Source organism: Melopsittacus undulatus, chromosome 4, assembly GCF_012275295.1.
Source record: "Melopsittacus undulatus isolate bMelUnd1 chromosome 4, bMelUnd1.mat.Z, whole genome shotgun sequence".
Classification (NCBI taxonomy): Eukaryota; Metazoa; Chordata; class Aves; order Psittaciformes; family Psittaculidae; genus Melopsittacus; species Melopsittacus undulatus.
The window spans coordinates 36,198,391-36,215,102 of NC_047530.1; the positions used below are offsets into that span (position 1 = coordinate 36,198,391).

General features: G+C 45.7%; 3 protein-coding genes across 13 annotated transcripts in view; 1 reads left to right on the forward strand and 2 right to left on the reverse strand.

The window, feature by feature from the left end:
* The window catches only part of TTLL5 (tubulin tyrosine ligase like 5), a 138,441-nt gene extending 131,064 nt beyond the window's left edge, over nucleotides 1-7,377 (reverse strand). For 2 of the 7 annotated variants that reach the window (XR_004080548.2, XR_004080547.2), the window contains exons 1-6: nucleotides 6,561-7,127; nucleotides 3,965-4,074; nucleotides 2,195-2,277; nucleotides 1,418-1,524; nucleotides 730-860; nucleotides 102-184 (exon numbers count right to left, since the gene is read on the reverse strand). Coding sequence is in view for 5 of the 7 variants with exons in the window: in XM_031048734.2 (XP_030904594.1) it covers nucleotides 102-184; nucleotides 730-860; nucleotides 1,418-1,524; nucleotides 2,195-2,277; nucleotides 3,965-4,074; nucleotides 6,561-6,652 (606 nt within the window). In the remaining 2 variants the exon portion in view is untranslated. The other 5 variants (XM_031048734.2, XM_031048735.2, XM_031048733.2 and 2 more) reach the window with 5 other exon arrangements.
* A 267-nt stretch (nucleotides 7,378-7,644) lies between these two features.
* On the forward strand, nucleotides 7,645-10,088 carry ERG28 (ergosterol biosynthesis 28 homolog). Of its 2 annotated transcripts, XM_005148891.2 has the most exons (4): nucleotides 7,654-7,852; nucleotides 7,967-8,057; nucleotides 9,301-9,419; nucleotides 9,591-10,088. In XM_005148891.2, the coding sequence occupies exons 1-4, from the start codon at nucleotides 7,720-7,722 to the stop codon at nucleotides 9,668-9,670; spliced, it is 423 nt and encodes a 140-aa protein (XP_005148948.1). In that variant the 5' UTR covers nucleotides 7,654-7,719; the 3' UTR covers nucleotides 9,671-10,088. The 2 variants fall into 2 exon arrangements, with proteins under 2 accessions (XP_030904710.1, XP_005148948.1); XM_031048850.1 differs by lacking the exon at nucleotides 9,301-9,419 and having other exon boundaries at nucleotides 7,645-7,852.
* A 1,390-nt stretch (nucleotides 10,089-11,478) lies between these two features.
* Nucleotides 11,479-16,712, reverse strand: part of FLVCR2 (FLVCR choline and putative heme transporter 2) — a 37,780-nt gene continuing 32,546 nt past the window's right edge. Inside the window, exons 10-11 of one of the 4 annotated variants that reach the window (XM_031048789.2) lie at nucleotides 16,498-16,595; nucleotides 12,461-12,536 (exon numbers count right to left, since the gene is read on the reverse strand). In XM_031048789.2, the coding sequence (XP_030904649.1) occupies nucleotides 12,530-12,536; nucleotides 16,498-16,595 (105 nt within the window). In that variant the 3' untranslated portion in view covers nucleotides 12,461-12,529. Of the gene's footprint in view, nucleotides 12,537-15,351; nucleotides 16,375-16,497; nucleotides 16,596-16,712 lie in introns of those variants that run through there. The other 3 variants (XM_031048787.2, XM_031048786.2, XM_031048790.2) reach the window with 3 other exon arrangements.

The window sequence follows — 16,712 nt, forward strand, 5'->3', positions numbered from 1 at the left end:
GGGCCAGTGTCTGGTTAGATGTTCCTGTACTCCTTGCCTGGAAGCTGATATAGTTCTGCAGACAATTTTACTAAAGAACAGTCCTTTTGCTGAACACTTACATTGTTTATCAGGTAGACACCTCGACCCCTGGAAGAGGCCACAGGCTTCACTATCCATGGACCTCTGTCCTTAGAATAGGTACCTGGTTAAAAGAAAACAGACAAGTCTGAAAACATTTTCCATTTTGCTTATTCACTGAGGAGCAAGAATCAAGAATGCTGTCTACAGCAAAAGCTTCAGAAAACTCCATGAGGAAATTAAAGTCTACTTTTTTTGATGTTCTATTTTACCTCCTGGGATTCACCACAATTATTACTGCCCATCCCTAAAGTCCCTCCTGCTGTGCCGATAGATTAATTTTCTTGTTCTATATGTCCTTTTGGAACTTCTCTATTCAGAAACTCCACATATTAGAGTTATTGTAAAGTTGATAATCAACAATAATGTGCACATAAAGGCTCAATTCTGGACCCTTAAAGCCACATCAGCTTCTTGAGGACTTATGTAGGCACGAAGAAAGCAGCAGAGTAGAAATTATACAAAGAAATTGTGGGCTTTTTCCACTGTCTTTTCAGCTTTCTCAAATTTTGTTGCCTTAACCACTGGCATGCTCAACAGGCTAGGATACTAAAAATAATTCCCTTTATCCCACCCATTTATCTTGCTTTAGGTCAACCATTCACTTACTGCAGAAGTTCTGGTACTCTGTTGGGAGGATAAAGGTCCGAGGTAAGATATGGAATGTTTTGAATCCATGGGCCAGCTGCATACGACTGACATTCTTGTATAGTCTATCCTTCCGTGTCAGTTCATATGACCTGAAGTCCCAAAACAAGAGACTATTATTTCCCTGACACACAAAAAAAACAGCCCTACACACATTACACAGCAACCTTTTGTCCTAATTACTAAAGCATTTGTAGCCCTGTCAGATGTTTAAAGCCTAACCTGCAACTACTCTTCAGTTTTATTGTCTCTGTCCTGTGGCCATAATTAATATGCATTCCCAAGACAGACTGAAGCACAGCAAACTCTTATAACAGTGTTTGTAAACTTCTGCAGGTGACATATGACTATTTCCATAGCTAAGAAGCTAAGGCCCAAAATACTTATGCCACCAAATATAGAAAAAGGAAAAACAAACAAACAACAAAAAAAAAAAACACAAATCCCATATACAGACAGGCACTTCAACTCTCATACTATCTCCCCAAAAAGATCATTTAGAATGAAGACAGCATGTGGCAGACGCCCAGTGCATTGGGACTTTTTGGTAACATGCATACTCGATTTTACCTTTTTTAGATCTATGCATGTTCAGATTTTTGCAAACCATCACAAAGGTGTTCAGCAAAACAAGGTATCAAGGCCTTACCTAGGGAAGTGATTGACTTTCTGAATATCTGTAAGAGAACGCAGCAAGTAGGTCTTCAAGTGTGATCCTGTCCACATGAGATTGTAATCGCTGCTACCAGGTTGCGCCTGAAAAGCGACATAAAACCATCACACACATAAGAACACAGAACTGATGAAAAGCACCAACACTTGTTCTATATACTGTGACCTTATGTCTACAAACAAGGCAATTCTTGTTTCAGACAAATCTCCTTTATCCATCTCCAGTATTAGGGCAACTCTAGCCAGACCCTTGTCCAGCAATCCTGGGAAATAACCATGTCATATTTTTCTAAATAAACTTGTGGGTTTGTTCTTTTTACAGACTGTTTAAACATGAATCCTAAAGCATCTTAGATTTCTTCAGGAAACTTGTGAGACCAATGCCTTAACTTGGTGTTATTCAGAAGAAAATCCACCATATATACACATCTCTCACTGTCATTAGCTGCACATGGGACATTCTTTAAAGCAAGACATGTGCTAGTAGAGAAATGTAAAACACTAAACCAGTGCTTATGTGAGCTCACAAAAGCTGAGATTAGATCCTTTGAATCTTTCCAGGTGTGTGAGATGACACTTTAAAAGCAAGAAAAGACACATGGCCAACTTCAGAATCTTTTTCCCTGATTTTGCAAGCTTAAGGCTAAAGGGTGCTTCTTTAAGAGACCAAATCACAATATATTGCCTGTCTGACTGGCAGAGTAACACAGCAACTTCTAATATCCTAATGAGAGCTGAAGTTTGTTGCACTCACCTCATGGAATCCATGGGCAGTCAGAATGCTTCGAACCAGACGGCCATCTGCTTGCACAATCTTATAGGACAAGTGGTAGCGTTCTGTTCAGAGGGCAAGAGACACAGTATTAGAGTCTGCACCTGTGCCTATACTACCTGATAAGTATCAAAAATAAAATACAGGACATCCTAACAAATGCCCAGTTTGGGTTCATTTTAAACAGCTCTTTATAGAGACTGCTCTGTAACACTCCAAACACGATTTCAGCATTTGCTCTAATAAAGTTTTGTATTCCTAGCTGAAAGTAATCATCCCACATGCCGCTCACTGACATGGTTAGCTATATGTTCACTTTTTAGATCTTGAAAACTCAAAATAAACCACTGAATTCTGTTCATATCTCATTCACCTGCACTGATCTACTGATAAATAAGCTACAAAAAAAAGCAGGAAATAAGGAAAAGACAAGGAAAGAAAAAGAGAAAAATTACTATCCAAGTAGAAGGTCTTAAAAACAAAAGCAGTACGCAGCATTGGAGGTGGAAAATTAACAGAAAGCAAGCAGGAAGTTCATAAGCCAGTTGCCATACAAAAGGATGTGGCAATGCATAGAAGTTCAAAGAAAACAGAGCAAGAAATAGCAGAATCACACGGAAAAGGAACTTTAAATTGGTTCAAAATGAAAATAGAAAAATTAAGATTAAATTAAACCTCAGGAAATATATTCTACCAATTAAAGGAAGACTAAAGAAGAGAGTAAAATGCATCATAATCTGGGACTGGACAAAGCTCAAGGGACTTTAACAAGTTGCACTATTCAGCAGCAGACTTAAACCATGAAAAGCCTCTATCTCCTGAGAAAAATCAGACACACTGCACTCCAGTCAAGATACCAGTTATAATTACCATCAGCTTTTCTGTTACCATTCAAGTATGTATTTAATTCACATCAAAGGATCAGGAGTTTCCACACACAAATCACCTTCTCCACCCCTTACCCCAATAAGCCAGAAGCATTTCTGCTTGAATAAGATATTAGAAATGAGGGCACCAATTACCTAAGAAAGGGAGAAGCAAGAGAAGAAAAGCAGTGTCATCATCTTCACAAAAAGAAGCTGAGTAGATTTAAGCTTTTCTCCAACTCAGCACATCCAGAATGAGCTCCCAGCCGTACACACCCACAAAGTACTAACTCTCACAATCCAGTGACTGTTTATAACAACTCTCTCTTAGAAGCTCTCCCTTTTTTGACACTAGATGGGTTTGGTCTCCTCACTCAAATGCTGCCAGAGCAGCAATCATTTTTCTTATAGCCTTACCCGCAGTTGTGAGGCTGTAGATGCAGAGATCTGACCACAGCTTACTACTGTTATTATCACTGTGGGATCGGCTGCTTCATATACCAGTGAAAACCACTCAGGACTCATTGCAGTGAAAACCACTCAGGACTCATTGCAGTGATTAAGTTCTTTGCTACAGAGTAGCAAATTTCATCAGTTCTAGCATGGCCTCCAAGTTCAAACTGCAAGCAAGCAAGCAGTTCCAACTCAAAATACATCAGGACCCAGTGGAGGGGCACATATAGACACCTTTCACAACCCAAAGACATGATAAACATTTACCAGCTGGTCAAGTGTTTCTGACCACCTCACTGCTCAAAGACAAAAGAGGATTGTCATTTCCTTCCTACCATGTCCTCTTCCCCACCATAAAGAGAAGCAAATAAAAAAGGTAAGAGACTTCCACCTCATGCCTTCAAGCCAACAGCTGGCACACAGTGGCACCTACCTCCAATTAGGCGAAGGTAGCTGTCATTGGTCAGAATAGCTTCTGCATGAAAGACTAAGATGGGGATCCGCCTGCAGCCACCACCAGTCCACTTGATACACGGATGATCTCTGAAACAGCAGGACAGTCAGTATAAACAACTGCTAAATCTCACACACAGTAGTTACTTACAATGAGGACACAGCAGTTCTCCATACTTGCCCATGCTTGCTCACCTAGCCTGTGGGCAGGACAAAGGCAAACACACTGTATGAAAATAACGGAAGATTGGCGAGGAAGATGGTAAACGTGTTTAAGTGACTTGCAGCTGGGGTGCAGAAAAACACATATACCACCCTAATTTGTCTGTCCTTGTGTGTTTGACAAGTATAACATCTGTGTTCAGGTAACATAGCCCTGTGATAGACTTAGAGGCACCCTATCAAACATGGCTAAGATTCCTGCCCTGCTGTGGGAAAGATCAAAGCACAGTGCCAAAAACTACATCTGTGTGAATCCAAGGAAAACAGGCACAACCAGCAGATTCAGCAATCCTCTAGCAAGGACTGAGCTCTGTAGTCCCTGTGTCCCCACTTGTATGCTTCTGCCTGGCTGCTACTTCAAGGATCCCCCAGCTGGTGAAGTAGTGAAAATAAGCTTACTCTTTGCATTTCAGCTGTGGCTTTGTGGTTGCTCCTATACCCTGCCTGTGCTGACTCACACACACAAGCTAGACACCCTTGATACTCAACTATAAAGGGAATCTTCCTTCTTTTGGGTTGGTCTTGCCAGTCTAAGCCAGAGTGCTGTTTAATCTGTATTTATTTTACTGAATATAATTTGTAAGAAAACCCATGAGTTTTCACAGCTACAGCTCTTTGGATTTGTAGCCTGAAAACAGAATCTATAATTCTGAGTTCAACATAATTGCCAGTATTCCCAACCAGACCTTACAATGCAGATTCCAGTCTCCAATTTAAGGGCTGGAAATCAGTGCACGTTCCCTGGTTGTAATCCTGGACTCTAAAGCACACAAAAAGGCACTCATGTGGAGTTTGAGAGACTAGAACAATAAATAAACTTGTGTGTTCTTCCTTTTTAATTTCTGCCAGATGCAGTAGAATGCAAGCTCAGAATTCAACAATGACACCCCCAGCTAGCCACTGCAGGTTCTGAGATGCAGTGATCAGTTCTGCCCAAATCAACAAGACTATATGGGGAATTATCATCTCCTCAGAGAAATTACAGACACACACACACAAAAAAAAAACCCAAACAAACACAGACCACTTACAATCTGTTAGATAAAATCCTAAGGTCACAGAAAGAAAAACTGTCAACCTCCCTAAGCAAATAAAACTCTGAATGCTTATTATTTGCAGAATATCTACACAAACAAGAAGAAATAAAAAGACTAGCAGAGATATATAGAAACATTTGTCTACAGAAAGTGCAAAATCACTACCAAAGGTTTGGAGAAACTACAAAAGGCAAAACACTTCCCATGCTTAGAACACAGGAACAGATGTAAAAGGGCAAGTTTCTGATGCTAGGACAATTAAGTACTCTTAAGTGTAACCTTGGTCATCCTAACCAAGTTATTACCATTATCACCCAGACAGATTAATTTCACAGCACTGCTTTCACCAGCCCTATAGAAAAAAATAAAATAAAATAGAAAAATTCACTACATGGGGTTAAGTAGCTGTTCAGGCTGGAAGGGACCCAAGAAGCTTCCAGAATTTATAGTACAGGCCAGAGCCTTACATAAGTTGGAAATGAGCTGAAGTGACAAGATGTGAGTTTACGTTAAGCCTGTCCTGAGGATTTGCAGTAAGGCTCAATCCTCCAGGTAACAGTCATTCATTCCTAGCATGACCCTTTGTCACTTGATGCAGACACACTGTTGCAGCTACATTCTAGATGAATGTCAGTTCTAGACTTCTCCATCCATGAAGGTCTGGCAGGTGTGAACCAACTACCTGGTATGAAACAACATTCCTCTAAATGCCTTAAGTCACTGCAGTTTGCAACTGAGTACTCAGTAATAACATGCATCCAAAAGAAAGCAGACAGGACATTTGAAAGTAATTCCAGCTGAAAGAGAAAAGAAATTCCACTCTGGAAAAGAATAAGTAAAGATAGAAGAAATTACTAAACTAAGGAACAAACACACACCAGTAAGTAGTAATAACTATAGGAGTTGATTTTTTAAGTGAGACAGTTTTTAAAAAAAGGACACAAAACATTGCATATCAGTCTACTGTAGTAAGTAAAAACTAAAACAAAGGGAAAAAAAGAGCTAATTTATTTCCTTCATTTTCTTAAACACCATCAAGAAAGTTTCCAGCCTCAGAACACAACAAGATGACATCAATGAAACTACAAGACTTTAGCCAAGGAAGAGCTGCTCCTCTAACCCTGATGAACAGATTAATATGGAGGTCCTTTAGGCTACAAATGTAGGTAGCCTGCACACAGACTTCAGGCCCAAACTACCTATCTTTTGCTTTATAAATAGGAGGAGGGTAAGAAATGTAACTGTTTTTTTCAGATTAGTACAAATCCTGCAGGAAGCACAGGGAGATAGAAATAATTAAGCAGCTGTTTTCCTTACTCTAACTCATCAATGACATCTTCTTCTTCCTCCTCCTCCTGCTGTAAGGACGAGCCGGTTTCCTCCAGACCTCGAGCAATCCCAGCTGGCATTTCCTCTGCGAGTTTTCATACAGCCCAGTCCCGGTAGCCTCCGAGACTCCTTCCTTTCAAGGGATTTTGCAGGAGCAGTTGCCCGCAGTAAGGATTAAAAGCATGAATGCACAGCTGAACAGGACAGCAAGACAAATAAGGTAACTTAACTCCCACCTCCTGTCAATACATATTTCTCCCAGAACTATCACCAAGCTTGTTACAGGCAGTAAATCACCTCCTAGGCAGACGAGTGTAGGAAGAAGCATCACCTTCCCACAGATTTTTCCCCACCTGCCCGTAAGAGTCATTCAGACGCTTACCGCGGAGGCAAGTCCCTGCCCTGCCCTGCCCGCGGCCATAGAGCCGCACCAGACTAGCCGAGCCCGCCCAGCCTAGCGGGAAACGCCCGCTCTTCCCTGGCGCCGAGGAAACGCCCAGGGCCAGCGCCTTCACCAGCACGGGAACAGCTCTGCGGCCTGGCCGCTTCCGGAGGGGAGACTGGGGCCCGGCCTACAACGCGGAGGGCAGGCCCGGTGACCTACGGCGGCCCCAGGAGAAACACGAACCGCGGAGAGTGCGGAAGGGGCCACGACTACCTGCTTCGGTGCCAACGGCCCGTCACCCTAAGACAGCAATTCCCTCAGCTCACCCATACCTGTGCCCCCATTGACCGGGGCGGGGCGCGCCGGGCCGGGCAACCGGACACAGCGACCCAGTGGCCACAGCCCCTCCCTCCGCTTCCCCGTTACTACAACAACCCACTGGCTGACCCCGCCTCTTCTCCACTGCGCATGCGCTGACCACGGACCGACACAACGGTCCTGCCGGAAACCCAGCCTCGTCTCCGCCTACTGCCGCAGTACCGCCTCTTCCCTCGTGGTGGGAGGGGCCATGGGGGGCCCGCCTCCCGGACGCTGAGCAATTCGATTGGCGGTGGAAGCCCTCTCGTCAGCGTGGTGCGCGGGTGGAGTGGCGCGCCCTCTGCCAATGGGAGTGCTGGATGGCGGCGTGCGCTACGGGAGGGGGCGGGGCTCCGGTAGCGGGTGATCTGGTTCTTGCGGGCAGGGATAGTGCCGGCGGGGAGAATGAGTCGGTTCTTGAATGTGCTGCGCAGCTGGCTCGTGATGGTGTCGGTCATCGCCGCCGGGAACACGCTGCAGAGCTTCCGCGACCACAGCTTCCTCTCGGAGAAGCTGTACACCTCCAGCCCCGGGCTCGGTAAGAGCCGCGCGGAGTTGCCGTCGGGCCCGGGAGCGGCCTGCTCCTCGGCGGGGGTGGGGACGGCGGGCGGGGCTGTGCGTGGTTTCCATGTGCTCTCCCCTCTTCACGCAGTGAACGGGCTCCAGGCTCGGATTTTCGGCGTCTGGACCCTGCTGTCATCGGTGATCCGCTGTCTATGTGCCATCGACATCCGCAATAGGACGTACGTAATGGAGTAAAGGAGCACCAGGAAATCCTTGGGTTTGTTTGCTAGTCACGGCCTCAGCAGTACCTCACAGGGAGGAGCAGAGGAGATTGGGATCAGAAGCTGTGCCTCATCTTTCTATAGGGTTGAAAGCATTCTCGCAAAAAAGCCTAAATAGCAGTGTGGGATTTGTGCGTTAACTGGTGCTCCCTTCTGCCTCTGCGGGGAGAGCCTGCCCATTTGAGTTGTTTCTTTAGCTCAGGCAGAAATTGGTAGATCTGAGGACTTAGGTCAAAATTTTCTGAGCTCTAGCTTGGAAAGTGTCTTCTGATGACATTGCTGCCGTGCTGACATTAAGCAATTGCTAATGCTGTGGTCTGACTAATAGTGCTTCTTCTGTGACAGCCCAGCTAAAGACTGTGGCAGGTTGAGATGTCCCTTGAAGAAGTCTTAACCCACCACCTTCTTCCATGTGCTCTTACTGGGGGCTAAGGACAAGGCCTGAGGCGCAGGCTGATGCTGTGGTGGGAGGAAGGCCATTTCTCTGTGTGGTAACAGGTATTTCTGAGAGGAGTTTCCAAGCAGGTCTGTGCTAGACAAAGCCTGAGTTGGAGGGTGCTTAAATTCACTCTTCTGTCACTGCCTCCTCCAACACTGCAGCAGAAGTAACTGTTAACCTGGCAGCATGTCCTTGGGTTGCCTAGGCTTGTCTGTGGTAGGGAGGTAGAGGGATTCAATTATCTGTTTGTAGGGGGTGGTGACAATGCCAATTCCCAGTGAGCCAGTTTAAGATTTTTTACTTTGCGTCTTTTGGACCTGTTCCCTTTAACAGCTGTGGCCCCTAGAGGGTAGCAGAGCATAAGTGGGAAGTTGTGTTGGGTGATGCAGCCTGGAGTCAGCCCAGTCCTGCCACCCTAGTTCTCAGTTCATCCAGTTCTCACCTTGTTTTTGTGTGCACACATGCTTCTCACTCCACCAGTGCCCCTATCCTTGCCCTTCCCTCTTCTCTTGCCTTCAAGCCAGATAACGCCTGTGATTTTTCAATGCACTACACCGATTTCAATGAACACACTGCCTTGTTCTCTCAGTTGTTGCTCAGGCAGCTTTTGCACCTCACTAGGCAAGGGATCCTAAGTGCCCCCTGTGCTACCACAGTAAGGACAGATGGGGAAGCATGCAGGTATGCCTTTTTTCCACTCAGCCATGCTCATGTTCATACTATAGGCTACATGATAACTTACTTCTTTCTGCTCTCCAACAGCCTCTATTACATCACACTCTTCACCTTCTTTTTGGCCCTTGTTCACTTCCTCTCTGAGGTCTTCATTTACCATACTGCAGCCTTGACAATTGGAATTATGGCACCACTCATGGTAGCAAGTAAGTAGAGCTTTGCATGCTCTCCCCACAAACTCTCCTTGGAGCTGTGACCCACCCCATAAAAAAAAGTCTCTATGGGCTTATGACATAAGATCAAGGAGGCAGTGGTGGAAGGAAATACCTCATCCCCTGGACAAATTCATGCAAACTCATCCTGTATCTCTGTCACAGGTTTCTCTATTCTGGGGATGTTGATTGGGCTGCAGTACCTGGAGGTAGAAGCACTGTCACAGAACAAGAAGAAAAACTGAAGCTGAGGGCCGGCTGTAGGTCAGCGTTGTCTCCTATCTTCACTGCCAAATTTCCACTAAAACTCTAGGACACTAGGCCCACTACTGGATCAGTGTTGGACTGTCAATGTCTTACCATTACTAAGTTTCTTTCTTGTCTGGGGAGCATTTCAACTCACTGATGTCAAAGACCAAGTCCCAGAGGAGTTTGTGTTAAAGCTTGCAGGGGCCAGTTAGTGACTGCCTCCCTGGAGAGCAGGCAGTGTCTCAGGCATGCCTAGTGCATTAAGGACTTCTCTCCCAGTGTGCAGCGGAGGTGTACCCAGGATCAACTGAACTCTTCAGACCAGAGAGAGAACACGTACTGCCCCTGGCACTACTGTGTAACTTGCATGTGTGTGTTCTTCAGGGGCCATTTCTAATAAATGGCAAAAAACTACAAGGTGCTATGTCTGTCTTTCTGCTACACAGCAGCAGGTAGAGGATGTACAATGTCAGAGCAAACAGCAGATTCTGCTGTACGCTGCAGGATAAACAATCTTTGCAGTAAACCCTTTCCCTGACTCCTTCCCACAAAGTTTCAGGTCTGACTGCTCACATCATACACAAACACACACAAAGAGAATTGCTCCAGCTCTTACTTCTGCAGCATACTGGTGACAGCAAACTGCATGCATCTGAGCTACTTTTGCTGTGAGTTAGAACTCCGTAAGACAGAGAAAGCAGGATCAGGTTGCTTAGACCTAGGTGAAATAATGCCCAAAGCAGATGGGCAGTACACAGAAGGCAGGAAGGAAGCAGCAGGATCTCCTAGCTGGGCAGACAGTGCATGTGCAGAAGAAAAAGAAAAACACAGAAGAGAGGAAAAGACCACAACAGTAGCATTGGGCAGAAAAATTCTTTTCTATTCTGCAGAACATTTCAGGCTATTAAAAGAGCCAGATGTAGGCTGTTTCAGCCATTTAATATGAATGTGTCAGATTTCATTGTACACTTTGAATGTTTTTATTTTATATATATATATATATAAACACTTCTGTTGAAAAGCCATTTTAGACCCTCACCCTCAATCCCAAGCTATGAGATAGGAATTGAATCTTTTAACATGTCAGAAACTGCAGTTTCACACCCACACACAAAAGTTTTGTCAAAAATTATATGTCAGAGAGGACTATTTTTATCCATTCCACCTGGTTGTGGCTTTTGATTTAAGGAGTATAAGGACACTTGATGTCTCCACCAGTGGAGGGATGCTAGAAAAGAAGGAGGATCTATAGTTGTGTTAAGAGAAACAGCAGCGTACAAAGTGGCAGTGCCTATGAGACACAAATGCTGGTAAGAGGGCTTCTCCTGTTCTCTATTACAAAGTGGGAAGCTTCCACACTGGAGCAGATCTGGATTCCAATCACAGAATCACAGAATCCCAAGGGTTGGAAGGGACCTCAAAAGATCATCCAGTCCAACCCCCCTGCAAGAGCAGGGTAACCTAGAGTACATCACACAGGAACTTGTCCAGGCGGGCCTTGAATATCTCCAATGTAGGAGACTCCACAACCCCCCTGGGCAACCTGTTCCAGTGCTCTGTCACTCTTACAGTAAAGAAGTTCTTCCTGATGTTAACGTGGAACCTCCTATGCTCCAGTTTACACCCATTGCCCCTTGTCCTGTCACTGGATATCACTAAAAAAAGCCTAGCTCCATCATCCTGACACCCACCCTTTACATATTTGTAAACACTGATGAGGTCACCCCTCTTTCTCCTCCAAGCTAAACAGACCCAGCTCCCTCAGCCTCTCCTCATAAGGGAGGTGTTCCACTACCTTAACCATCTTTGTGGCTCTGCGCTGGACTCTTTCAAGCAATTCCCTGTCCTTGAACTGAGGGGCCCAGAACTGGATGCAATATTCCAGATATGGCCTCACCAAGGCAGAGTAGAGGGGGAGGAGAACCAATCATACTCAGCCTTGGCTGGTTATCTCAATATAACACTTCATGAAAGTTTGTATGTAGCACTGAAACATGCAAAAGGCACTTTATCATTAAGGAGGAAGACACAGTCCTCAGCCCAGGGAGCTTGTGGTTTGACTCATTCCTGTGGCTAGTGTAGTGATGAACTAGGCTTAGGCTACAGCTTCAACATAAGCTGCAGAACTAGTCCTTGCCTTGAGGTAGGAGGACTGGTGTCTCTCAATTATTCCTAACGTAATGGGAACATCGGGGCAACCTCAGTGAATTCCAAGCAGAGGTTTATCCACGAGAGTATTTAATCTGGGACAGCCACAGAAAACCAGAGCCAGCACTTGCTGGTGATGTGCTGAGGCCTCTACCATCACCTGTGCAACACAGAGCATCACAGGTACCAAAGCAGAGCAATCCCTCATCCTGAGAGACAGCTGAAAGCTTTTCTAGGGCTGCTCACAGAGCAAGCATGGTCGAGCTTCTGCACTTCATGTCACAGCTTGCCTGTGAGAGGAGAGACAGACATACCCAGGGTGCCACCTTCATGTTCTCCAGGGATAGCCTGGACCTGTTCTCAGCTCTGTGCTTTTTCAAGCATAAACGTTGGGGTAGGGGGGGAAACAGTGGATTTTCCCAACTTTTCTTCCCAAGCAGAAAAGCCTCCAGAAGAGCAGCATGCAGACATGTAACTGAAGAGAGCAACTACCTTATTGTTTTGCTCTTTCACACTCTTCACTGGGCTCCTATCCTTAGGGTTCTCCCCACTCCCCCACCGCCCCTCCCATGGTGTGCATGTAACAGGAAGATGGGTTTGGTAGCAAAGACAGGAATGAAGGGGACTGCATTCCCCTGAATGGAGCCACCCCTCCATTCACAGCTTTGATTCCTCAAGGACTATGGGATCGTTGCAGGCTTCTGGCATCACTTTCTGCAAGTCAAACAGATTGAAACAACATGGTTAGGATCCTGGCTGGCCAGACCCACGCATCAGAGAGACTGGCTGGCCAGAAGTTGGCTAATTTGCAACTCCCTGCTCATGTGCAGAAATCCTCAACCAAAAATCACCATCCTGAGAGTGCACCTGGTTCCCTTCTCCAGACCTTTCTATCGCCCAGACATGGAGCACTGGGGCAGCAGGGCAGAGCAAGGGTCCCACTTCCCTTAAGCTACTTGGTGCACTCCTCAGACCACAGTCAACTCACAGAAGCAGTACAGGCTCAGGGGTCAGCCGCACAGCAAGCTCACTGAATGTATTTCACTGTGACACAAGATCAGCCTCGAAGTTTCAGGGCCAGTTCCCTGGGCAAGGGAAGGAACTGGGAATGCCTTCATGTCATGGGGCAACACAGTATCTGTGGAAGCACCACAGAGAATCTGCATCCCATGCTCCCTCAGGAGGCTCATCACAGCAACTAGCTCTACTCTGACCTTACTCTGGCTTGCCTGAAGGTCTCTAACTCCCAGACAGATTGCTGGTTCTGCTCATTTTCAGATCTTTTCATCCCCACCCCTCATGCAGGGCTGCCACCCTCTGCCCCACCTCTTTCCTGTCCTCAGCTTGGATTTATGGCTGGAATAATTCCGGAGTGGTGCAGATAAGGCCTTCAAAGTTCATTACTTATATCTTAAAGAGCCAAAGGAAGTAAGAGCCAAACATCCACAAGTTTGGGGGTTTTCCTGCATAAATACTAGAGAAGAACTAGCCTGATTACTTGAACCCTCCTAAATTTTCTTCCCTTAAGATAGAGGGAGCTGTAATTTCCTAGAGGAGGAGCAAGGACAACCAAAACTGCTGCCCAAGTACCACCCTGTCCTGGGCTGCATGAAACAGCCAAACTTTTACAACTCCAGTTCGGTGTTCCTGGCTGGAGCTCGATGAGCTCTCCTACTGAGCCCTTCTGGGCTGTGTTAGGATTAAACCTGAGATTTCTTTCTCCATCAGATTTCTGCTTACAACGAGACACCCCGCTTGTCACTGATTCAGAAGACAGCATGCAGACTTGCAAGGGTAAATATGGCATATCCCATGACCTGGGCTCTAAGTTAACTCACTGTGGGGCAAGACTGACATCTGAGGCAGGAGTCAGGGGTATATAGGAAAGAGGTTCACATCCCCAGTGCAGTTCAAGAGAAGTCCAGGGAGCATGGAAGCAAGAGATAGTAAACAGTTTAATTTTGAGTAGCCTCTTACACAACTGCAGGTAAAAAGATTTTACAGAGGTCAGCAGCAATATCCCGAAGCAGAGGACTGAGATCAGGAAAGTTTCAAAGAGGTGCCTGGAAGCAAAAGCCAGGAAGTGCATAGAGGGAACTCATACCAGCAGGAGGGGTAATGGCGTGCATGAAGTAGCGCCAGAGGTAGGAGTAAGGGGAAAGCTGCATTTAGGCTTGGGAAACCCCAACAGAATGCATCATGGAAGAACTCTGAACAGGCTCTCCAAACACCTCTGGGGTTTGAATACTACTCACCTGCTGAGGAGCTACAGGAAGAGAGGTTTTAGGAGAGCAGCCTCCCTCAGGGCTCCACCACCTCCGGAAAGGAAGGCTGCCCTCACATTGCTGGAAAAGGGTATGCGAACGGCCTGATCATGGCTTTGTGACAGAAGGAGAAGGCTGCTTGCTACACAGTAAGCACAGAAAGGGAGCAGGCAAGTCTGGGGAGCAGAGGATGCCTACTGCGCAAAACTCTTGGCAGTATTGCACTAGTAAGCAAGGAACTCCAGTAAGCTACTGAGGGTGGATGCTTGACCTAAAGCCCTAAGCTGGTCTAAATCACACTGGCCTTGGAAGAAAAAAGCAACATGTTTTTTGGTACTAGACTGAGATCCAGTGGATCTAAGGTACTTGGGCCTGATAAGGTACCTAATAAGGTACTTGGGCCTAATCGAGTCCTGACTTATCCAGGACATGGTTTGAAGGCACAGCAGAAATTCCATCCTGTATTGAACAAATCCCTTGCTGTGGCTGTACACCTGAAGCAAGTCACTGGTCATCCAAAACCATCCACTCATCAGTGCTCAGCCCTGCTGGCAGCATTCACACCCCAGACAAAATATTTTAATTTCATTACAATTAAGAAACCAGGACAAAGTCTGAAACCATTTACTGCATACTCTCTGCTATCAAGAATAGGTTCTTCACACACGCACACATGCACACACCAAAAACTCCATCTACCACTAAGATAAACTGTGTAAGTCCAGCACAAAGTAGTCTCAAGTGCTTTGAACACACATAAATCAAATTTGGAAGTCTCAAAGAGGCCTAGCAAAGCCTGGTTTGAACTTAAATGCAGTCCTGCCATTTTGGAATCCTGCACTCTATAGGACAGCTGCCTTCTTAAAAACCCACACAAGCTTAAAAGTATTTCAAACAAATGTTGCCTAAGGCTTTTCTTGAACAATTACTCCCAACTCAAAACAATCTATGGAAACTCAGCAAAGATACTTATTTCATAATGCAAAGCACAGGAAGGTTTGCATGGATGCTGGAAACCAGGAGCAGATGAGTGAAAGCCATATACAGCTGAATCAACTGCCCCTACTACGAAACCTTGAGGCACAATGTCGGAATGGCTTCAGATGCACTTACAACAAAGGCAACCCACAAAGAGAGTCATTATAATGTAAAACAGGCATTTGATCCAAGTGTGCTGAGACACAGAAAGCTAACCCTGCTGGCACTCTCTGAACTGAGGCAGACTGAAGTGGGAGGATTGCTGGAACCACACTCCAGCTTTACTACTAGAGGACAAGATGCCCACAATATCATTTGGCTAATTTAGTTTCCACTACAAGTTCTACTAATTGCAATATCTGTTTAATTATAACCGCAAGCAGATAAGGGCACTGATAGAAGACAAACTGCTTGTGAACACAAGTAGGTCCTGCAGAAAGGGAAACTTCATACAGCATGGACACAGCAGCCAAAAGCTCTGACAGGTGGCTGCTGAGAGGCTGATTCCTAGTCAGTGTCTCAGACAAATCAATACCAAAGATCTACCCTGATAAAACTGCCTCAGACTGCAGCACAGGCACAGCTTCAGAAGCATTCATCCTGGACTCAAATCTTTCCCTGTCCATGGGACTCTTCCTCATGCTTACATTAAAGTGTGGCAGCTACCCACTCCCTGTGGCACACACTGTAATCTTAGCAGGATTAAGGCTATTCTTCCCAACAGACTCACTCTGCTTTTGCCTGTTAGTCCTGTTGACTGTGGCAGTAAGTGATACACACACTCAGTGAACACCTTGAAAAGCAAAGGGTAGCGTGGTTAATTTGGTAGATCAGCCAGTCAGTGCAAAGCAGAGGACAGTGAGTAATAAAGCATTATACCCTGAGCAACAGCTGAGAAAATGCCAAGTGTTACTGAGATTCACACATCAGCAAGCACAGAGCTTTACAATTTTCATTCTTATACCAAAAGGCACCAACCCAATGACTCTGTTATTGCTAGATGTTTTTAAACTTCTTCCTTGAAGTTGGCCATGCACCCTGGCTGTGATCAAGCCAACTCTTCTACAGAGCTCCTGGTATCACTTCCAGCCAAGAATCTGGACTGTCGAAGTAATGTCAAAAAAGATTCTCCAAATCCCTGTACCTCCTCTCCCCACTAACTTACTGACAATTCAGGTCTCCATCAGCTCCAGCACCAGGCTTTGCCTTGCTACACTTAGCTGAATCTCTATGCCTCTATCTGACATGAGTCTGGTGGGATCTCCACTCTGCTGGTGAAAGCCGTCTTGTCTTTCCTCTCAGATGGGTACCTGAGAAGGCCAGAAAGATTCTCAGTACTCTACAGCCATTGCTGTCACCTCAGAAGTGCCATTGGCTTGGTGCCTGTGACACCTATAAGCATTCAGAGAAGCGGATTAGTGTGATTCTCCTACCTTTGTGTATGAGCTAGCGAGCAGGAATGGGAATTGATGGAGTTAGGGTTACAAGCTACAGTCCCATAATCCATGATCTGATTGCTGCCTTGGAGTCTCTGTAACAACACCCACAAGTCACCATACCAGAAAAGATGGAAGCAAGTAGGGAGGGAAATGGGGGGGGGAGGAGTGAGAGATAAAAAAAGAACAGGCAAAGCAAGAAACTAGTAAAA